Below are 20,223 nucleotides of genomic sequence, written 5' to 3' on the forward strand. Positions count from 1 at the left end.
TTCGCATCCGAGATAAAAAATTGTCCAATTTTCCAAACCGCTCCGCTCCTGATTCTAAAGCGACTACTACAAGGTGTCGGAATTTGGAGATTCTTACTGCATATTTGAGCTCATAATGGTCATATTACCTTAATCAAGAAGTGTCAGTCCCAAATTTCTTCCATAAATTAAACAGGAAAAAAAAAAGAAATCAGTGCGTTCCGCTCGCACTATGAAAGTGCGACCAAAACGCACGTTGAAAGTGCGTGATGGACGCACCTTCCAAGTGCGTGATGGACGCACTTTCCAAGTGTGTTTTGGTCGCACTTTCACAGTGCGAGCGAAATTTTTTTCATAAAGGGTTTTTTCGGATTTTACGAATTTAACAGGGTCTGAATAGATGTGAGGGGGGTCTGAATAACAATTCCCGAATCTTATGAGCCAAGTTCAAGACAAGGAACAATTAAGAGAATTGCTGCTGAAAGCATTCCCAAGTGACACTACCAACATCATCTTTTTAAAAAAGCCTTTTTATTCCTTAGGTTGGTAACAAATACACTCAAAGCCTCCATTAAACAGAGAAAAATCTTCCCTGTTTAAGGCAGAAAGCAAACCTTGAAATGCATTTTAATTTGGTAGAAGAAACCTTTAAATACATTATTATGCATGCATAATGTTGAAGTACAATGATTATATGATTAAAAATTATACCTGTATTGATTGAACTTTGTTTCTGAAAAATATCATATCATTCTTTCTATAAAGTGAAGTTGATATCTGTCTACCAATGCGTGTGGCCTGGTTTTGGTCTCTTTCTTTTTTTCTTTTCCTGTTTCAGTACAATATTTCACATAGGTACATATATACATGGGAAAATAAAAGCGCACTGTTGTAGACCAGGATTTGGTGTGTTACAAATACACTATAAAACAAGATTTACACGCTTTTGATGAAAAGCATTGTAGACAAAGTTGGGGGAGAAATTAACTTACAGTAAGTTTGGATTAATATCTTTCACTGATCATAATCAATTTTGAAATACAGAAGTCCTTACAAGAGCTTTTCCTCAAAATTAACTTTGCATTTAGAAGTAGAAATTTTTTAACACCAACACTCTACACTTAGTGCGCGGATGGTTAGAAATTAATCTCACGGCTATTAATCATATGAATTAATATCTTGGTTGTTAAAAAAAACACTCATTTTAAAAGAAGGATAAACACTCGTTTTTGTTGTAACCATAAGTATCATTCACGTGAGACAATTTTATTTGAACTGAAAAGGTTAATATTTTGTTAGGATTAAAACTCTTCTCATTAGTGTTTTTTTCTATACGAAGACTCGAGTTTGAGAACTTGAATAAGAAAAATGAAGCATGTATTTATTGAATCCCTACCCAATTATGTGACTCAACTTTGAATCATCAAGAAATAAAGGAGAATTAAACAAATATGTCTGTGACAACTGAAAGCTCATTACTGAACTTTGAAAATTGTTATTATATACATGGGATGATGGGAATATCCCTCTATAATCTTTCTAATTAAAAAGTTACTATAATACTATCCCAAGTCCTCATATATCTGAGTCTAGAAGGGGCCAATATAGATCATATTGTAAGATAGAAGCCACACTTGTCCAATATTACAAACTTTTATGACGGATTTACCCTTGTTGCTTAAGGCTTATCATTTGGGATGTGAAGTGGGTAAATAGTAAAAACAATTTTGGGGATATATTAGAGATTGTGATTTGTGAGTAATTTTTGGAGTATGTTGATAGAGAATGATAGATGTTAAGTTAGTGTGCTATGAAAGTAACCAAGCCTGCTTTTTCTAGGACTTTGCTTTGGTCATTGGTGGAGTTCCTTTGGAACACAATTTGAAGGAGCAAAGCAACCACTAAGGAAAAAAATGCCATGTTCAAAAGAAGAAGCTCTTGTTAGACTCTTCTACAATGCCTCAAGCACTTTCCAGCTTCTCTTTCTCTTCCTCTTCTCCTCTGCCAATTTGCTTCTCAAGCTCTCAAACTTCATCACCAGCTACTCCATATTCCAAAGGTCCTAATTCTGCTGCTCTTAATTTCTCATTTTCTCTTGTTCTTCTCCCCCCTCAAATACAAAAATTTCCTCCACCATCTAACTCACAATTAAGTTAATTTCTTTTTATTTGTTGCAGAGATCAGCAATATGACTATGTGTCCTCTGAATGTGATGAAGAAGAAGAAGAAGAAGAAGAAGAAGAAGAAATTCATGAAAGCTATTCTTATGCTGGTTCTATTGACAGAGAAGATCATTTAGTAGCTGACATAGTTTGTGGTGGAGAAACTCTTTTGTTTCTGCATAAAAACCACCCTCAGGGGAATAATTCTTCTTCTGAAGAATTCATTAGTCCTCGAGATAGTTTGATTGAAGAAGATTCAGAAGAAAACAATTCCACAGAAACTTTATCTATTCATAATTCCCCTCTTGTTTCAGAGTTTGAAAATGAAGTGACAGAAGAAGTTGAAGAAGAAGAAGAATTTCCAGCAGAAGATGCTGATTCTGTTCCAAATTCTGTCCCAATTGAAAGCAGGCCCACTTCTCCCATCACCCTGAACATACACAAAAGTGACATAGTGGACAGTGACAAAAACTGTGACGGTATTTCACATCATAGCTAGAATCTAGTTTGTTACATTATTCACATGCACCACTTATAATTTGGCACTAAACTACTTCACTTCTGCAGAAAATCATGTTCATATTGGAATTATAAGAAACAAGAAGGTGCAAGAAGAAAATCTCACAAGAGATGAGAGATTCTTTGTCATTGGTCCTACACAATTAGAGACTAAGAAGCTGATTGTTGATGAAAAAGATGAGGAAGAAATATATGGTGATTCCTGCACTGTTGGGTCCACATCTAAGAGCTCCTCTGATTGGAGGAGCTCCATTAATTGCAGGGACTCTGGAACTGATGACCCTTTTTCTTCTTCATCAAGAAGAAGCTGCCCCAAGTGGGAATCATACACAGTTTTCCAGAAATATGATGAAGAAATGTCATTCCTAGACAGGATTAGTGCACAGAAACTTCATGAAACTGGTAACTTCAACATATCCTTTTGTGTAATTTTTAGTCCATGATTGCAAGTTTAAGTCCATGTTTTGAAATTTTTTCTAACAAGTGATTTTGAAACCAAAATCAATTCTAGATAGAAATTTAATTGAGTAGCTTCTGCTACTAGAATTGATTCTGTCTTTTGAGAAAAGAAGCACATTCAAGCGAATTTGGATCATCTCCTGCCTTGAAGCCTCAGTAATAGCAAAATGATAACTACATAAAAGTTTTGACAAAATTAATATTTTACAAATCAATCTGAACCATTTAATATAAATCAAGAGCTAAGAATTTGCAGTAGAGAGTTGTAGAGAATATGATTGCACATGATTCATGTTAAATCCGAGCATGATATAAATTAGTGTATGTTGAGGATTGATTTTATTGCATATTGTTAATTATTAACACCTTAATTATTTCAGAGTCTTTAAGATCTATCAAAGTAGCTCCAAGATCAATATCAGGGCGAATTGTGCACAAAATTTCAACTATGAACAAGAAACCAGATGATACCCGTCACAACCCGTACCACGAACTAGAGGCCGCATATGTGGCGCAAATTTGCATAACATGGGAGGCTCTTAATTGGAACTACAAAAATTTCCAATCCAAAAGAGCTTCAAGGCAAGATGGTGATGTAGGTTGTCCTGAAACCATTGCACAGCAGTTCCAACAGTTTCAGGTTTTGCTGCAGAGGTATGTGGAGAATGAACCTTATGAGCATGGTAGGAGACCAGAGATCTACGCTAGAATGAGGCATATGGCTCCCAAATTGCTCTTGGTTCCCGAATATCGAGGTATCATTTGCTTATGTGATAAAATTAATTTGTAGAAATATTTATTTAATTTGCTTGTGAACCAGATTTTTTTTTAATCAACAGTAGTCTAATCCTAATAATAATGTTCCATACTCATTTTTATAGCACTACAATTTCACCTCAAAATCCAAGTTTGATGAGAAATGATGAAGTGATAGGAAATGAGATGAAATAAACAGAAACTTAGTGTAAAATAAATGTAAAAAATTGGGGAAAAAATCCCTGCTCATTTTAAACTTTTTATAAATACAAGTTTTACATCTTTATTTATCCCTTTCTTCTCCTGTTAATATGTCATGTGTCATCCTTACAAAGGAGGTAAATGAAGTGTAACTCCAAACTAAAGCATTTAATACTATTTATTCAAGATGTGTAAAAAAGTAATGCTAACTAATAGGTTCGTTACCACATCTAAAAATTAGATTTTCACGTAAAGGTAGGGTCAAGTATGTCTTTGTTCATTAACTTTTTTTTATTTTGAAAATTTGTTCATTAACTTTACAACCCTCATTGATTGGTGTACACCAGTTTTTTCTTACATTGACACCACCTGTAATTAATGGTTCTAATCGTCGCAAATTGTAGGTGCGGTATAAAATAAAAGTTATATATCAATCATTTTTGTTAACTTTAACATATCTTAATTTCTTAATTAATTAACGTTAATATAATTATTGTATTGCCAAGATTATGATGACTTTTCTTTTTGGTGTGTTAAAGAATCAGATGATGATCACAAGGAGAATTCCTTAAAAATATCGTCAGGTTCATTTCTTGTGATAATGGAAGATGGAATCAGAACATTCATGAATTTCCTCAAGGCTGATAAAGAGAAGCCATGTCAGGTCCTTGCAGCCTACTTTAGGAGAAACCGAAGAGGCTTGATTGATCCAACACTACTCCGGCTTATCAAGAAAGTTAATCAAAAGGTAAGTCATGCATGAAATTTTATATTCCTCGTATTAATAAGTTATTTTCTACTTATTCACATAGATTAAGAAAATTAATTCCTAACAAGTTGAGTTGTTACTAGTAAACAAGTTAGACATTTATATGAGTGTGAACATGTTCAAACTTCATAAAAATCATTTGTTATGAGAGACAGTAATAATTTCCTGAATAAGTGAGGACATCTGAGTAAAATTAAAAAAAAAAAGCAATTACTCCAAACTTATCAAAATTATGTTAATTTTTTTAAAGAATTCATTGGTAAGGTTAGATAATTGATTAATTGAATATATATGTGTGTGTGGAGCATTAAAAGATAATGGCTTTTTTTATAATATATTTAATGTTTTATTGAAATTTTAAAGTGAGATATGTTAGGACATATAAAGCTTCTAAATTGTGATTAGGGATATAATTAAGTAGGATAAATTTTTCTTCAGTGCATTCCACATCACTTTCATATTTTATATTTCTTTCTAACATTTTGTGTCTCCACAACTCTACCTAAAATTTGCAGAAGAAGATCAAAGTTAAAGATCTTCGCCGTTCCCACAAATGCTTGAGGAAGAAAAAGTTGAAGGAGGAAGAAGAGATGGAGATTTTGATGGCACTCATAGACCTAAAAGTGGTGTCCAGGGTTTTGAGAATGAGTGACTTGAGTGAAGAGCAGTTGCACTGGTGTGAAGAGAAGATGAGCAAAGTAAGAGTCATGGATGGGAAACTTCAAAGAGATTCCACTCCACTTTTCTTCCCTGCACATTGACCCACAAAAAAAGATGACTATATTGCTTGATGACTGGATGTTGAATGTGCATGAGTGCATCAAAAAGAATATCCACGACATACTTTTTTGTAAATATACTCCTATATATGGTTAAAGAAAAAGGAGATAGGGGCAAAGTGAAATTAAAGATGTGGGCTGGCATGGAATTTGGAGCCTAAAATCCATGGAAAGGTGGGTAGGATATTGAATGGAAATGCTATTGATGAATATTGAAAGGGAAAGACCAGAATGAAAGCAAGGTACAAGATAGAGACAAGAATAGCTTTAGTTTGCTTTAGCTTTTTAATTAGGGTTTATCTACAAGGGTTTTGAGCTGAATATCAAAAGAAGAATGAGCAAGCACATGCACTTGTAATAAAGTTAGTCTTAACTCTTAAGCACTTGGAAAAAAGTAGATCACACTGATAAAAGAATGGTAGGCTTAGTATTTTTTTATTTTTTACGTACTTTCATTTTTCCAAATAAGACAATAAGGACCTCATTTACTTTTTTGATTGAGAAAAGAAAAATAAAGGAATAAAATCTCAAAGGAGCACCTAGAACTTCTTGCAGGTATGAGTACTATTATCTTGGAAGGCAATTTACATAAAATTATATCCTTTATATAAAAAAATGTTGATGAAAAAAATGTTGTCTTTCAGCTATCTACATTTCTTTCTACATATGCAAATCCTTTCATTTTAGTCTATAGGTTGGCACACTGGTAGGCGTGCAGGACCGGGGTTTGAGTCTCATCCCCTAAGGGTATGAGTTTGACTTCCCCTGCAAACAAAAATATTAAGTTGGTGCACATTCTTACTTGGGAGATTCTTAGCGTTCAAACATGTAATTGGAGTAGGCCTTTCCTAATCTCTACAGAGTTAAAAGAGGAGACAATCCTCGTTTACTAGAGATCCTCGTGTATCATTAGCATTTTGTCCGGTTGGCATGGAGGTCCATGTAATTTTTTTTGGTAATATTGACCAAATTGCTGACCTATGCGATATTGGGGCTCATTGTAAATGAGCTATGAAAAATGTAATTGGTGCATTGTTGTTGTTACAGGAAGGGAAATTGGGGAAAAATTATATATTGCTAGGATGAATATGGTCCCAAGGGATTCACATTTTCAATTTAGATTTCAAATACTACAATTTCCATTTAGACTTCACCTTGTGCATGCCATAGGTTGGAACCAAACCATTGGTGCCTAAAAAATGTTATCGATCAATTATCCTGAAAAAGATTATTTGGGCTTGAAGCGTGAACGATGTATATGCCCACGTATAATGTGTTGATTTTTTTTATTTCATTCGAAGAATTGTGGGCGGCAATTATCGAACATAAACCTTATAGAGACTCTAATACCATGCCATGAACCAATTTTCTCAAAAACTTAAACAATTGGATAAATGACTCTCAATAATCTTACAGTATACTTCTAATACTAGAAATTAAACCCGTGCGTTGCACGGGTTCGTTTTTAATTTGTATTTTTTAATTGTAATATTTAAATTTGCAGAAAGGTAAGAAAGCTATTATTTAGAAGAATATTTAGAATATATATATAATTAAATATAATTGAGTTATGATATTCTCACACTTTCTTTCTCTAATAAGGGAAAAAAGGATCAAACAGGTAGATTTTTTTTTTTTGCTTCATCGGAAGAAAAAATAGGTAGATTTCTATTGAGATTGAAATGAGAGTAATTTTTTTTTATATAAAAGAAATTTAATTACTTAATTAGATTAGTATTGAAATGAACGTGGTAGTCTACTATTTTTTTTTTCTAATATTGATTTAGTCGTTGCAGTGATGTTATCAGTTGTGCTAATTTTTTTTTATCAAGATTGATGTGGTTGTTTACCATTGTTGGTGGCATAGAAGTTCTTTTAAAATCACTTTCACGAACATAAAAATAGATTCTATCTAACTGCAGGATGGACGTCATTTGTTCCCTTTGAATGATTAAGTTGCTATTTTTTTTCCATAATATGACAATATTGAGGAGTGAAAGATTCTTATTTCTTATCAAGAATATAGTGAGTACTACATTTTACACTTATCTTTCTAGTGCAGTATATAAATTTATGTGGCTCACACTTTGTTACTGATTTGTGTCATATAAATTTAGAAATGATGATATATTTGTATGATTTCAATTGAATGAGAAGAATTGTTTAGTAAATTACCATATATGTGAAACTCACAATTTTATTTTCCAATCATCTGCAACGGGGATATATCACTAAGTAATGTGTGTTTCTTGTTGTTGTTGATGATCTTTCTCCTGCAATAAAGAAATAAGAATGAGTAATTTAAAAAAGGAATTTTAAAATTAACTAAAATAATTAAAAATGACATACTTGTTGAAGTAGTTAGAGACAATTGTCATTTTTTTCTCACCAGCAGCTGAAGTCTAAGAAATATGAATAATTTGAGTTTGTGAGTGATTTCACTGGTTTGTTTATATAGAGATATAATAGATGCATGGTTCAATATAATACATTTCATTTTTTATTTATTTAATGTAGATAGTTGAATAGCCTCCTGACATTAACAATTTTATTCAGTTTTTGACACTGGTATTGCCATCATGCCACTATTTTTAATTTAATGTTAGTTTTTCTTCGGAGTTACTATGTTAAGGAATTCTAAGAGTTTGTGAGTTTAAGAAAAATAGACATATATTCGTGCAGAAAATTGGACAGCAAACTAAGACCATTGCATATCAATATTAATTTTGGCGGAAGTATGCTTTATTGTTAATAGTTTTTTTTTTCTTGGACTAAATTGATATTAGTTTAAAATTAACATTAAATTTGATTTTAATTTAAGGTACTGTGCTAAAACCATTTGCAGATATAACTTTGTGGTCTGTTACACTTTTAGCATGGATGTTACTCTTTTGCTTATACATTTGATATTTATTAAGTTTAAAACTGAAATCATTAGTGCACAAGTTTCCACTACCCGTTCATTCACTCACTAAGCTATATCATTAAAACACCAATTTTTTTACTAATGTATGTAGGTTCTTACGTGTATTTGTACTTAATACTTAGCTCAAGTGAGCTTTACTAATATATAATATATATAGAAAGATAGATATTTTTTTTTTGGAAAAACCAAATATATATATATATATATAAATAATTACTTTGGGAAATAAGAGCCCCAAGTACAATATAGCTATATATATATTGATAGAAATTTTTTATTTTAAAAGTATTTTATCTAAATTATTTATTAATAAATATTATTTTGTTTTTTATTTTGATTTTTTAAATTTGTCAAATGCAAAGCTCAAGTCAATTTTAAGTCTATGAATGTTGTTATTTAATATAAGTAGTTGAATAGTTTTTATAATACAATTTTTTTTCAGTTTTTAGTTTATTAAATTTTTTATTTTTTAATGTATTTAATATAAAGGTATGTGAGCTTTTATGGTTTAATACATATATGTATTTGTACTTAATACTTAGCTCAAGTGAGCTTTACTAATATATATAGATTATTTTTTTTTTGGCATAAACCTACTTTTTCAATACTCTATGTGGGTGATTCAATTTCTCACCCCACTAACATTTTTTGGCACCCTTTTAACATTCCAAGATTTAGATCTCGGAATTAAAAAAATTCGGGATTTAAATCTCGAAAGGTAAAAGTGGGGGTTGGAATTTAAGTTGGTGCGGTGGGAAATTTAACACTCCTTTGTCTTTTTTTTTTGGTCAATGACTAATGGTTTTAACACCCCTTTGTCTTTTTTTTTTGGTCAAACACCCCTTTGTCTATGTCGTGTTTTTTCCCTCTTTTTTTATTGGTCCAACCTTCCCTCTAATGAAGTTTTTTCTCTTGGGCCTTATAGCCCGTCACATGTACAAAATATTGTGGTTTTTGTAAAATGTTCTTCCTCCCTTTCAAATTTTGTAGTCCCTTCTCTTTTCCATATCTTTTCCCAAATTGCTCTTTGTAAAATAGGACAGAGAAAAAGACACTGAGAAGAAAAAGACAATTCAGGCCCACCTTCAGTGTTTTTTTTTCAAATAGTTTCTTGTAAAATAACCTGTCTCTTTTTATCCAAAAAAAATTAATTTCTCTGTTAGAAGGAGGAGAAAACGCTGACGAAAAAAAAGACAAAATACATTTCAGTTCAAATTGGGTTAATCCATTTAGGCCCATCTTCTTTTACCAAAACAAACAATTTGTCCCATCTTTTGTATGTGGCTTTGTTTCTTGTCAATTCAAACCCATTGACAAAAAAAAAATCAGACCCTACTATAGAATTTCCAGCCCACAGATTTAGGACATGTGACAGGCGATACATAGTTGTAAGGTATCTATTTCCTATTACTAACTAATGATAATCGAATAATCAAGTGCGATATAGTGGTAGCTAACTTCGTCAATTAGTAATGAGGCTGAGGGTTTAATCATCACTTATGAGAATGAGTTATATTTTGTTATTAATTGTTTACTGCTTAATACGAGCACTAACGACAAGAGAATTAGTCATTATCGTCGGTAATGAATACCTTAAACTCAACATAATAATAATCCCACAAAGAAACAATAGATTTTAATTTGAGAGTCAATAACCTCCTTCTATCCCAAACCCTAAAATAAAAATGACACTCATGTTTGTCCGTGGCTTTAAATCACTTCTGTTTGTGCAAAAAATAATGAGGAATGCCGTACATTATATTTATATGATTAGCAACCAAACCATGTATACTTTATGAAAAATATTCGTCAACCACGCATTTTCACTGACGTTAGCAATTAGTGGTTGATTTAGAACTTTGGAGTTGTGATGAAAACTTTTTCTTAACAAAGGTATTTTATAGCTGATAATTATGATTTGTGAGACTAATTCATTATCTTACAATCAACGCGACTAAGCAGTAGAGGGTTGACCAAAGAATTTTTTACATTTACAAGAGTTGAAATCGAACTCCCATGAATTATTGGATCACATGTCAACCTACTGGGTTTCATGGGGCAAGCAATTTACATACTTATGTTTATTGATAGAATACTCTCTTACATTTATAAGTAACAAAATATACATACACATAACTATTTGAATCACATGTCATAATGGAATATATAAGGTTCATTTTAGACCTTGGACAACATGACACATCATACACGTAACGTCCTGCTTGGACTTGGGAGTTTCAAAATGGAAGTTTAACTGCGTGTTTGAATACTTATTCATCCTAACATAAAAGTCGTTTTGTCCCAATTTTATTTAATAAGGTGAACAATCTAACATGTGTCATTATGTTGCTTAAACTAGAAGGGTGCAGTGCAGTAATTTGAGCAGTACCTGCAAGAAACATGCACCTTAAATCACGCACCTAACACGCCCAATTTCATTTCTCAGCGTATGCAAGTTAGGCATAGTTGTGTACCATCACAGCTGTGTCACATTATACATTTAATTAGAGCAAGTCCAACCCTTGGTTCCTTATCTGGTTTCTTAATACACTATTCTGCACTATTCTTGTGGGCCTGTACTGCCACATCAGACTTAAGAAACTCCTAAGGAACTGAACCAGATTTTGCTCCAACCCATGGTTTCTTAAATTACTATTTGAAGGGTCCCACTCGTGTCCCACCATACAACATAAATTAATAATATTTATTTTCACACAATTTAGATTTAAAATTTAATACTAAATCAATTAAAAAATAATTTAATTAATATTTAAACGAATTTAATTTAAATTTAATTAATATTTAAGCTCAAAAAAATTAAAAAAAAAAACCCAAACGGGCAGATAACCGGGTCCAACCGGTCTGGACCGGTCCCAAACGGTTGGATGACCGGCTAACCCGGTCATCCACTATAAATACTTCCTTATCACTCCCTCCCTCATAACCCTAGCTGTTTCCCCTTTCTTCTTCCTCTTCTCTTCTTTTCTTCTTCCTCTTCTCTTCTTCCTCACCGGCTCCTCACCGCCTCCTCACCACCACCTCACCGCCTCCTCACTGCCACCAAACCCTCCTCACCGCCACCAAACACCCACAACCTCAAACAAAACCCACCTCTCCGCCACCAAACACCCACAACCACAACCAAAACCACCTCACCGCCACTGACCCGCCACCAAACAACCTTCACCGCCACCAAACCCGCCTCACCGCCTCCTCATCGCCACCAAACACCCACCACCGCAACCAAAACTTACCCCAGCCGCCACCAAACCTTCAATCTGGACCCAAATCGCCCCTCAAGCACTGGATCAGAGACATGCAGGCCTTCTTCAAGCGCCACCCTCCGCCACCGCCACAAGATCGCCCCTCAAGCACATGCAGCCTTCTACAAGCTTCTGTATTTTTTTTTTCATTTTTCTTTGTAAAAATTTATTTTTCTGAAGCCTTGTAATTAATTTCTATTTTTATTGTTTGAATAAAATTGTAGGTAGTTCATGCAATCTGTTTCTACTATTTCTTCCCTCTGAAATCTGTTGGAAGTGAATGTGAGAGAAAGTATCATATTTTAATTAAGAAACTGATAAAGCAGAGTTGCTTGCAGAAGCAACTTTGCCCACTTTTCCTTAGCTAAGGAACCGTAAGGAACCCTGCTCCAATGGGTAAGAAACTGGCCCTTGGTTTCTTAGCACCTCCAACCTGGTTAAGAAACCAGCGTTGGAGTTGCTCTTAGTTGCCATATGAAGCCAAATAATGAGTGTGCTTCATTCACATGCTCCATTAGAGCATCTCCAATGGAGGTTGCTTAAATTCAGTTGGCAACTTAAGCAACGTTGCTTATTTTGGAGCACCACTGGAGCAACATGACGTGGCAGTTGGGTTGCTTAAATTTAAGCAACAGTTGCTTATTTAAGCAACGGTTGCTTATTTTCTCTCTCCTTACTTTTTGACTAAAAAATCATATTTTCTCTTTCATTCATGTACTTGTATAGTGTCATTACCTTGAAATAATATAAATATAAGAGGTATAATGGGACCCAACTAAAAGTAAACCAAGCAACCGTGGTTGGAGCGAATTCTGCTTGGGTTGCTTAAATCCTATGTGTCAGTCTGGACCCACCGAAATAGTTTTTAAGCAACCCAACTAGCAACTATGCATTAGAGCAACTCCAACGCAGGTTGCTTAACCTGGTTGGAGAAAATAAGCAACGTTGCTTATTTTTTACTTCCATTGGAGCTTGATGACCTGTCGTTGCTAGTTGCCAAAAGCTAAGCAACGTTGCTTAAATAAGCAACGCTCCTTAACTTGCTGCTAGTTAAAAATAACATTTTCTCTCTCAACCAGCAACAGAATTCTCGTTAAAAGAAGAGGGAAGTAAAAATTATTGAAGAGGCAGAAGCAACAAACACAGAAAACCCAGAAGAGGTCCCAAACAGAATTAAAAATTTCAGAAATTTATTCCAGAATAGAAGGGAGATGAGCACAAATTTAATAAATTTAAAATACAAATGGTTGAAAGTCCCAAACAGGAACAAACAAATTAAAAAAAGTTACAGAAATTTTTTATCTGGGTGAAGGAAGACATGGAGGCACTGCACAGAGGCCATTGAAGTTGTGCATGTCACAGATTTGGCCATTGAAGCTGTGCATGACACTGATTTGGACCACTAAACCTCTGATTTTGCTACCTCTGGGTTGGGAATCTCCGATCCGTGTTCTGATCTGTTCTCCGAACCACAGATCTGGGTGAAGGCAAGGCATGTGAGTCTGAGAATCGGAAAGGGGCGTGAGTATCAGAAACCCTCTGATCTGAGTGAAGAAGAACGCAGTTTGGGGCGTGAGTCTGAGGAAGGGAGAACCTTCGATTGAGACTGAGAGAGAGAAAGGGAAGAACGTGAGTATGAGAAAGCATCTGATCTGAGTGAAGAGGGCGAAGGAAGGTTGAGGTTGAATGAAGACAGTGAATGGAGTTGAGAGGAACAGAGGAGCGTGTGAATGAGTAGTGATGATGGAGTGAAACGGCTGAGTGATTAGTGGATATTCAGGTTTTAGTTTTAATTGGGGATAAAAGAATGGACATTAACGATAATGGATTTTTTTGTGAAGGGCTGAATGGATCAATGGATTTTGGCCCAAATTAAGAAAAAAAATCAAATAAATCAGTTGATTTGTTATACTTTTATATTTCAAATTGAAATATATAGTTTTTTCGTTATTTTGTTTTTGAAACCGTTGTTATATTAGAAAAAAGAAATTGAATTTGTTATTGAGCATAGTTTAGAAATATGTTAATTCAAAAATTAGATAATATAATTTAAATACAATATTGTTATAAATGTTTAAATTTAAATCATGCTTGGTGGAACTAAAAAATATAGATATATGATGTAACACCCCGATTTCGGTGGCGTCACTTTAGTAACCAAAAGAAACTTAATGCGGAAAACGTGAATATATTTTTTTTTTTTGATAATAGAACCAAAGATTGAAAGAAATAAACTCCCAACGAAAGATAACAGAACTAATATATATTATAAATACAGTCCCCGCTGTAAGTAGCTAACCACGTCACGAGTATCCTCCAGTGACGGAAAGTAGTAGAAAGTAGTGCTCGTAGGCAAAAGGTACAATCCAAAAGAAAGGTCAAGTGTCTGCAACACTGTCCCTCAAAATAAGAATAGGTCAGCCCAAACGGCCTAAAACAAGACCCCCTAGTCCAACCAACTCTCTGTGATTTCCGTAGAGAAATCACACAAAAAGCTATCGACGGAAAACTACCCTGTCCCCAAAGAAAACAAATGATGTTCAGAGCTAAGACTCTACTCCTACACTAATCCCATCTCAAGGAGCTCACACCAGCACTAAAACCTACATGCTAGTATGATCGTCGTCCGAATTCAAAATCCAGAACGACCTAGTCCATGTACACCATCCGTCCTCCTCTCGCTACCGCGATGCGCTCCTGTTCCAGTATCTCAACCCTAGTTCCCCCCGAAGGGTGAACCATCGTGAATCAGCCCGCCAAAGACATCTGACAAAAGGCGTAGTCCGCCAAAGCACACACAGAAGACGCGAGGGTCAACTCCAAAGAATTATGTAATTAATAGCATCGATAGATACAGATAATAGAATAGCCACTTAGGCTTATAGCTAGGGATAACATCCTAGGGTTGCATATTCCATAATGAATATAAAAGACAGTAATAACAAATAGCATGCATCAAATAGGATTATCAATTATCAATCACACTCAGCAACTAAGTCAGTATGCATGTTGCATGAAATGATATGACGGTTAACCCAGTTAACCAAATGCATTCCGGAAACGGATGGACATCAACGGATCAATCCTAGCACCAGCAACGGTGGGACCATTTCCGCCCGCGTGCCTCTTACACCACACAAAGGTAGCCAGATCTGCTACTAAGAGTCACCTAACAACGCTCTTACGCGGAAATCCGGGTCTTATGACCATTTTGGAATCCACCGAGGTCCGGTATCACGCCGTGTATTAACCTCCTATGTATGCATGAGTGCAATGTGATTAGCCAAACAACGTCTCCGACCTCACTCGACACGTCGCCACGTGTTCTAGCTAACTTAATGTCTCTATAAAGAATACCCTAAGGTAAAAGTCGATTCTGCGACAAAATACAATAATCATAAAATGAGTGCAAACACTCACGATAACTCTTCGAGTCATCAATGCTCTCACGAAGTCTCACGCTTCAGTGGAGTCTCACACATTCACAAAGTCTCACGCTTCAGTGAAGTTTTATGCTTTCACGGGGTCTCACGCCCCAGTGAATTTACACACTTGCACGAAGTCTCACGCTTCAGTGAAGTTCCATGCTATTCACGAGGTCTCACGCCTCAGTGAAGATCCATGCTTTCCACAAGGTCTCACGCCTCAGTGGAGTATCCCGCATTCACAAGGTCTCACGCCTCAGTGAAGCTTCATGTTGTTCACGAGGTCTCACGCCTCAGTGAAGATCCATGCTTTCCACAAGGTCTCACGCCTCAGTGGAGTATCACGCATTCACAAGGTCTCACGCCTCAGTGAAGCTTCTCGGCACATCCCTTGGATGGCTAAACAAACTGCTCAAAGAGCGAAGGAGTATCAACATACTCAGAACTTACAGTTTCCCTAAAACTTGGACTCGACGACAATTCTCATTTTCCAAAACTGATATTCAATCCTAAGCTTGCATCCGAGATTGTTATCATTATTTAAAGGTTTAGAGGTTGTTTAATATCTTATGAATTTTCCTTGTAAAAAATAGTTTCCTTTTAGTCTTATCGTATTTCCTATAAGTTTTCAAAGATCCCATAATCCTAATGTAATTCCCCGAGAATGTCTCGATCCTCTATAACCATAACAAGGCCCGAACTCCGTTCGTCCTGTCAAACTTTCTCAAACTCTCAAAATAAAATCGGCATGACTTGCCCGTATTTCTCACTCCTCAGTACCACAGATATATGTGAAATAATATAGTTAAATAAGCGCAATCCAATAAGCATAAACAGCATATTCCAACACATCCTAGATTAATCATTTAGCACATAACATGCGAATCATTTAGCACACAATATCAAGGCATCATGAAATCAACAAGCTCGGCCGAAGCCTCAGAAATCATTTCAGACATTTAGCAATTAAGTGCATAACACATAAATCAAGTCGAATTCGTCGACACCTAAAACATTATCTAGTAATTCAGAGAGTAGCCCTCACCTGTAGATTCTCCAGCTTGCTCCTCAATCTTTCCTTCACAATCTCCCTCCTCGAATCCACAGAGTTCCTTGTTCTTCGGGAAATTCCTCAAAAGAACCTTTAGAGTAAAACCACAGAATTCTATCAAAATCTATCGGAAACTAAGCTATCAATACTCACTAAGGTTACACAAAGTAGCCTATACTCCGATGTACGATAATCTAGCGCGAAAGGACAAGTTTTTGAAAAAGAAATTTTCCTCCTCCCCCCTTAGGGTGCTCGGCCACTTTAGGTAATTAGGTGGTTCGATTTTTCTTCGATCAAACTTGGTTCCTAGGTTATTATTAGTCGTAACTAAGGGTATTCTAAACTCGGAAAAATTATCGGATCGAAAACTGTCGCAGGGGTATTTTGGTCAATATTTTTAGCTCAGAATTTCAAAACTGAAATCTCAAAATGCAAATTGGATGGGGACGTCACCAACGACGTTTATGACAACTAATCCTACTAGCACTAAGCTAAGGCGATAGCTTTCAGCCCAAATGTTGAGACTTTGCTTAAAAATGGGTATTTTAAGCAGAAATTGATTCCGGCGGAATTCCGGCGACATTACAAAAAAACTAATCCGACAGAAGTGCTCTTGGGCACGTAGGGAAGATGTTTAGACAGAGAAATCAAGCTATTTGGACAATTTTCCAAAAACCTCAAAACTTTGAGCTAAGAAAAGTATAGAGAAAAGCTATGGAAAAGACGATCAGAGGTAAGGATTAGCGACTATACCTCGACACCTTGAAGTAGCAACTGTCGGATCAACGATCAAGCAAGAAATCAAGAAAATCTTCTTCTCCTCCTCTCCTCTTGGCCGCGGGTTGTGTGTGTGTGTTTGTGAGGTTTTGTCTCAAGCTTCAACATATATATATATATAGGGAATGAAATGGAAGATATTTAGCAAGGATCGGATAAGTATGAATAGATATTTATCAAGATTGGATAAGTATGAATAGATATTTATCAAGATTGGATAAGTATGAATAGATATTTTGAGAAGATATTTTGTAAACCGGTACAGATTTGTTTAGATATCGGAGGATTTAGCTCATAGAGTTAAGATAAAAATATGAGAGTGATTTCCGATTCTTCCTACTGATTCCAAGGTATTCTAGACACGATATTCTCCCCGCTGAATCTTCTAATTCTTCAAAGAAATATCGGTATGATTTTTGGTTTTCGAGGCTTGTTTTTAATGCTATATATAGAGGTTGGCAAAACGCGGGAAAATGAAAGTTTCGCGAATCTGATTTTTCCGGCTTCATTCTCCATGAATTCTAAGATATGTTTTGGCGAAAGAATTCCAAAACTAAAATGAGGTCTCCTTGTATTTTTGGCAACTAATGCATAGTCGGTGTAAAACTATTTTACCCGATAAGTTGCCTTTTGCATCGGATGTCGGAATAGAAAACTTCCTTCTGAAGAAAGATTGAAATCATCAAGAGAAATGGGTGTACGCGTGTAGAATCTTCATTTGAAGCTCCGAATAGAAAAAGTCTTCATCGTCGGTTGATTTTAGGGTTTTGAAATACCAGGGTTTCGGTTTCGGCAAACTTCCGATGATTGGAATCGGACGTTCGTAGATCCTAGGGTTTCGCCTCGAAACGATTGTCGTATAATGAATAAGAGAAGTTCTAACATTTCTCTGAAGATTTTTTGGAATTAATTTCCATCGTGACTTTAAGTGAAAACTAGCTATATACTAGGGTTTCTGCCCTAGGTTTAAGCGTATATCGATCGTGCTATACCTTTTATCGATTTTGATACAATCTTTAGACTTTGCCTGAACTTTCTCCTTCATATGTTTATTCCATTCGATAAACTCTTGTTCAGGTTTTTCCTTCACGATACGTCAAGCCTAATCATAAATGGAAATCTCTTCCACTTATTCTAAGCTTAAAAACTTGGGTCTTACATATGAGGTATATAGTAGGACCCAACTAAAAGTAAAATAAGCAACCTTGCATTGGAGCAAAATTTGCATGGGTTGCTTATGAGTTGCTTAAATCCTATGTGGCAGTTGGACCCCACCTGAATGGAGTTTAAGCAACCCAAGTAGCAACCTTGCATTGGAGATGCTCTTAAGGCGCTTCACTAACTCACTCTAGCTTGTATTGAGGAGATAGGAACCCATGAAGCTAAGGAATGAAAACACCATCAAGAAAATCCAAAACATTAACGCAATATATTTATGGGTCACATCTCTTTTAAAATCATTTTCGTTGAATTAACACATTTAACTCATTATAACAAATGTGAGACTCTAATTCACACTTAAATTCTAAACATTCACTCCTTAAGTGTGAGTCACCACCTCATTATTATGATCCATCTCCACATAAGCTATTCACGTACACTCGCACTGTTGTTTATTTCACCACGTCAACATAACACACTGTCTAAGTTCTAACCATACTGCCAAGAAGACTTTCAATACAAGGAGTTGTCACCACGTGGCCGCACCAACCATCTATTATGATACCACTTGTCGGGGAGATAGAGGAGCTTATGGGCCTAGGAAACAAGACCCCAAGAGAACTTCATACCACATCTTTACCCAAAACCTTAAAATGTGTGGGTATATGGGTCACATCTCTTATAAATAAAGTCTTCACCTCACTAATTCTTAATCAATGTGGTATTCCAACTCACACTTAAATCTTAACAGATGACTCATTCAAAGGCATCATCTCAAGAGCTGGTTCGTGTTCCTCAACAACAGCTTCGAATGAAGGGAGTAACATAAGTCCAGCTCCACTGAGCATTGTTGGGATGTAAACCATGTAGGAGTACCCACCGTATGTAGCAGCAATTTGAGAAGAAGTGAAACCAAAGACTATGAGGTAGGCATTGATCGTCGTAGTTGTCTCTATTTTCCCAAACTTCTCACCGGCTTAATGTATGCAGAGTAAGATCCAAATGATTAAACAATAAGAAACAAAGTTGAAATTTATGGCCACTTTGATAGTCAATTCATCACTCATGATCTCAGTTGGTGGTGGTGCTAACTATTCACCTTCAATCGATCGTGGTGTTAACCAAGAGAGGTTGGAGGTGATTAGTTAGCATCTCTCTCTCTCTCTCTCTCTCTCTCTCTCTCGTGTATGTGTTTGACGGCGGCTTGTGATTTGTGAGGAGAAGAGTAGGGAGGGGAGACTTAGGGCTTTTGTGAGGGTGGATGTTAGTTGTGACCAAATCATGTGAGAGTGAGACATGGGTGCTTGACCTCTATTTATTTATTTTCCAAAGTCCAACTGTGGATTCAGAAAATGAATAATTTTTTGAAATATAATATATGAACATAGAAAAAGCAAGATACATGCTCTTTGTACTATAAGACTGAGCTAGAATTCATTCATTTTAACATAGCTCACCATGGTTTGTGAAAGTTTCCTTCTAACTTAGAGAAAATGGGCATTATGTTGGCTTCAATATGTTCCTCTTTTCTCTATCAGTTTATGGGAGGAACTTTCTGCTCAATTTGTCCATCATTTCATCACTAGAAAGAGATTTCCCAAAACGTGTATTACATTGGGGATTTGAAGCAATGGAAGCATGAATCCTTATGATATTTCTTACGATATTTTACGACGAAGCTACTTTGGTTCAAAATTTAGAGGGGGTATAACAAGATGAAGTTTTAATAAATTCAACCTTAAACCAAAACCGAGTATGGGTGACCAACGTGACGTTAGGAAAGGGAAGATCAAGGTTAACTTTGTTTTTACTTGAAGATAGACGACTTGCCCGGGTGAACCCTATCATAGAAAACATTTTAAGTTCGGTCTCCTATGAGTTGGCATTTCGAACTAAGGCATCATTTTAGTGTATTTTTATCTCTTAAAACATCGCATACTAAAATTGCAACATCGCATACTAAAATTGCATTTTATCAAGCTTTTACGTCAGAAAT

General features: G+C 35.4%; 1 protein-coding gene across 1 annotated transcript; it reads left to right on the forward strand.

The window, feature by feature from the left end:
• The first annotated feature begins 1,627 nt into the window (after positions 1 to 1,627).
• LOC130738876 (uncharacterized) lies at positions 1,628 to 6,121 on the forward strand. Its single transcript, XM_057591061.1, has 6 exons — positions 1,628 to 2,038; positions 2,157 to 2,620; positions 2,709 to 3,062; positions 3,500 to 3,874; positions 4,616 to 4,824; positions 5,361 to 6,121. Exons 1-6 carry the CDS (start codon positions 1,893 to 1,895, stop codon positions 5,604 to 5,606), a joined length of 1,794 nt encoding a protein of 597 aa, XP_057447044.1. The 5' UTR covers positions 1,628 to 1,892; the 3' UTR covers positions 5,607 to 6,121.
• The last annotated feature ends 14,102 nt before the right edge of the window (positions 6,122 to 20,223 follow it).

This window comes from Lotus japonicus, chromosome 2 (assembly GCF_012489685.1).
Source record: "Lotus japonicus ecotype B-129 chromosome 2, LjGifu_v1.2".
NCBI lineage: Eukaryota > Viridiplantae > Streptophyta > Magnoliopsida > Fabales > Fabaceae > Lotus > Lotus japonicus.

Excerpts from the sequence above, each read along its gene's own strand:
- LOC130738876 (XM_057591061.1), top strand. The coding sequence starts at position 1,893 with ATGCCATGTTCAAAAGAAGAAGCTCTTGTTAGACTCTTCTACAATGCC. Across the intron at positions 2,621-2,708 it reads CAGTGACAAAAACTGTGACG|AAAATCATGTTCATATTGGA; the intron begins GTATTTCACATC and ends TCACTTCTGCAG. Across the intron at positions 3,063-3,499 it reads ACAGAAACTTCATGAAACTG|AGTCTTTAAGATCTATCAAA; the intron begins GTAACTTCAACA and ends TAATTATTTCAG.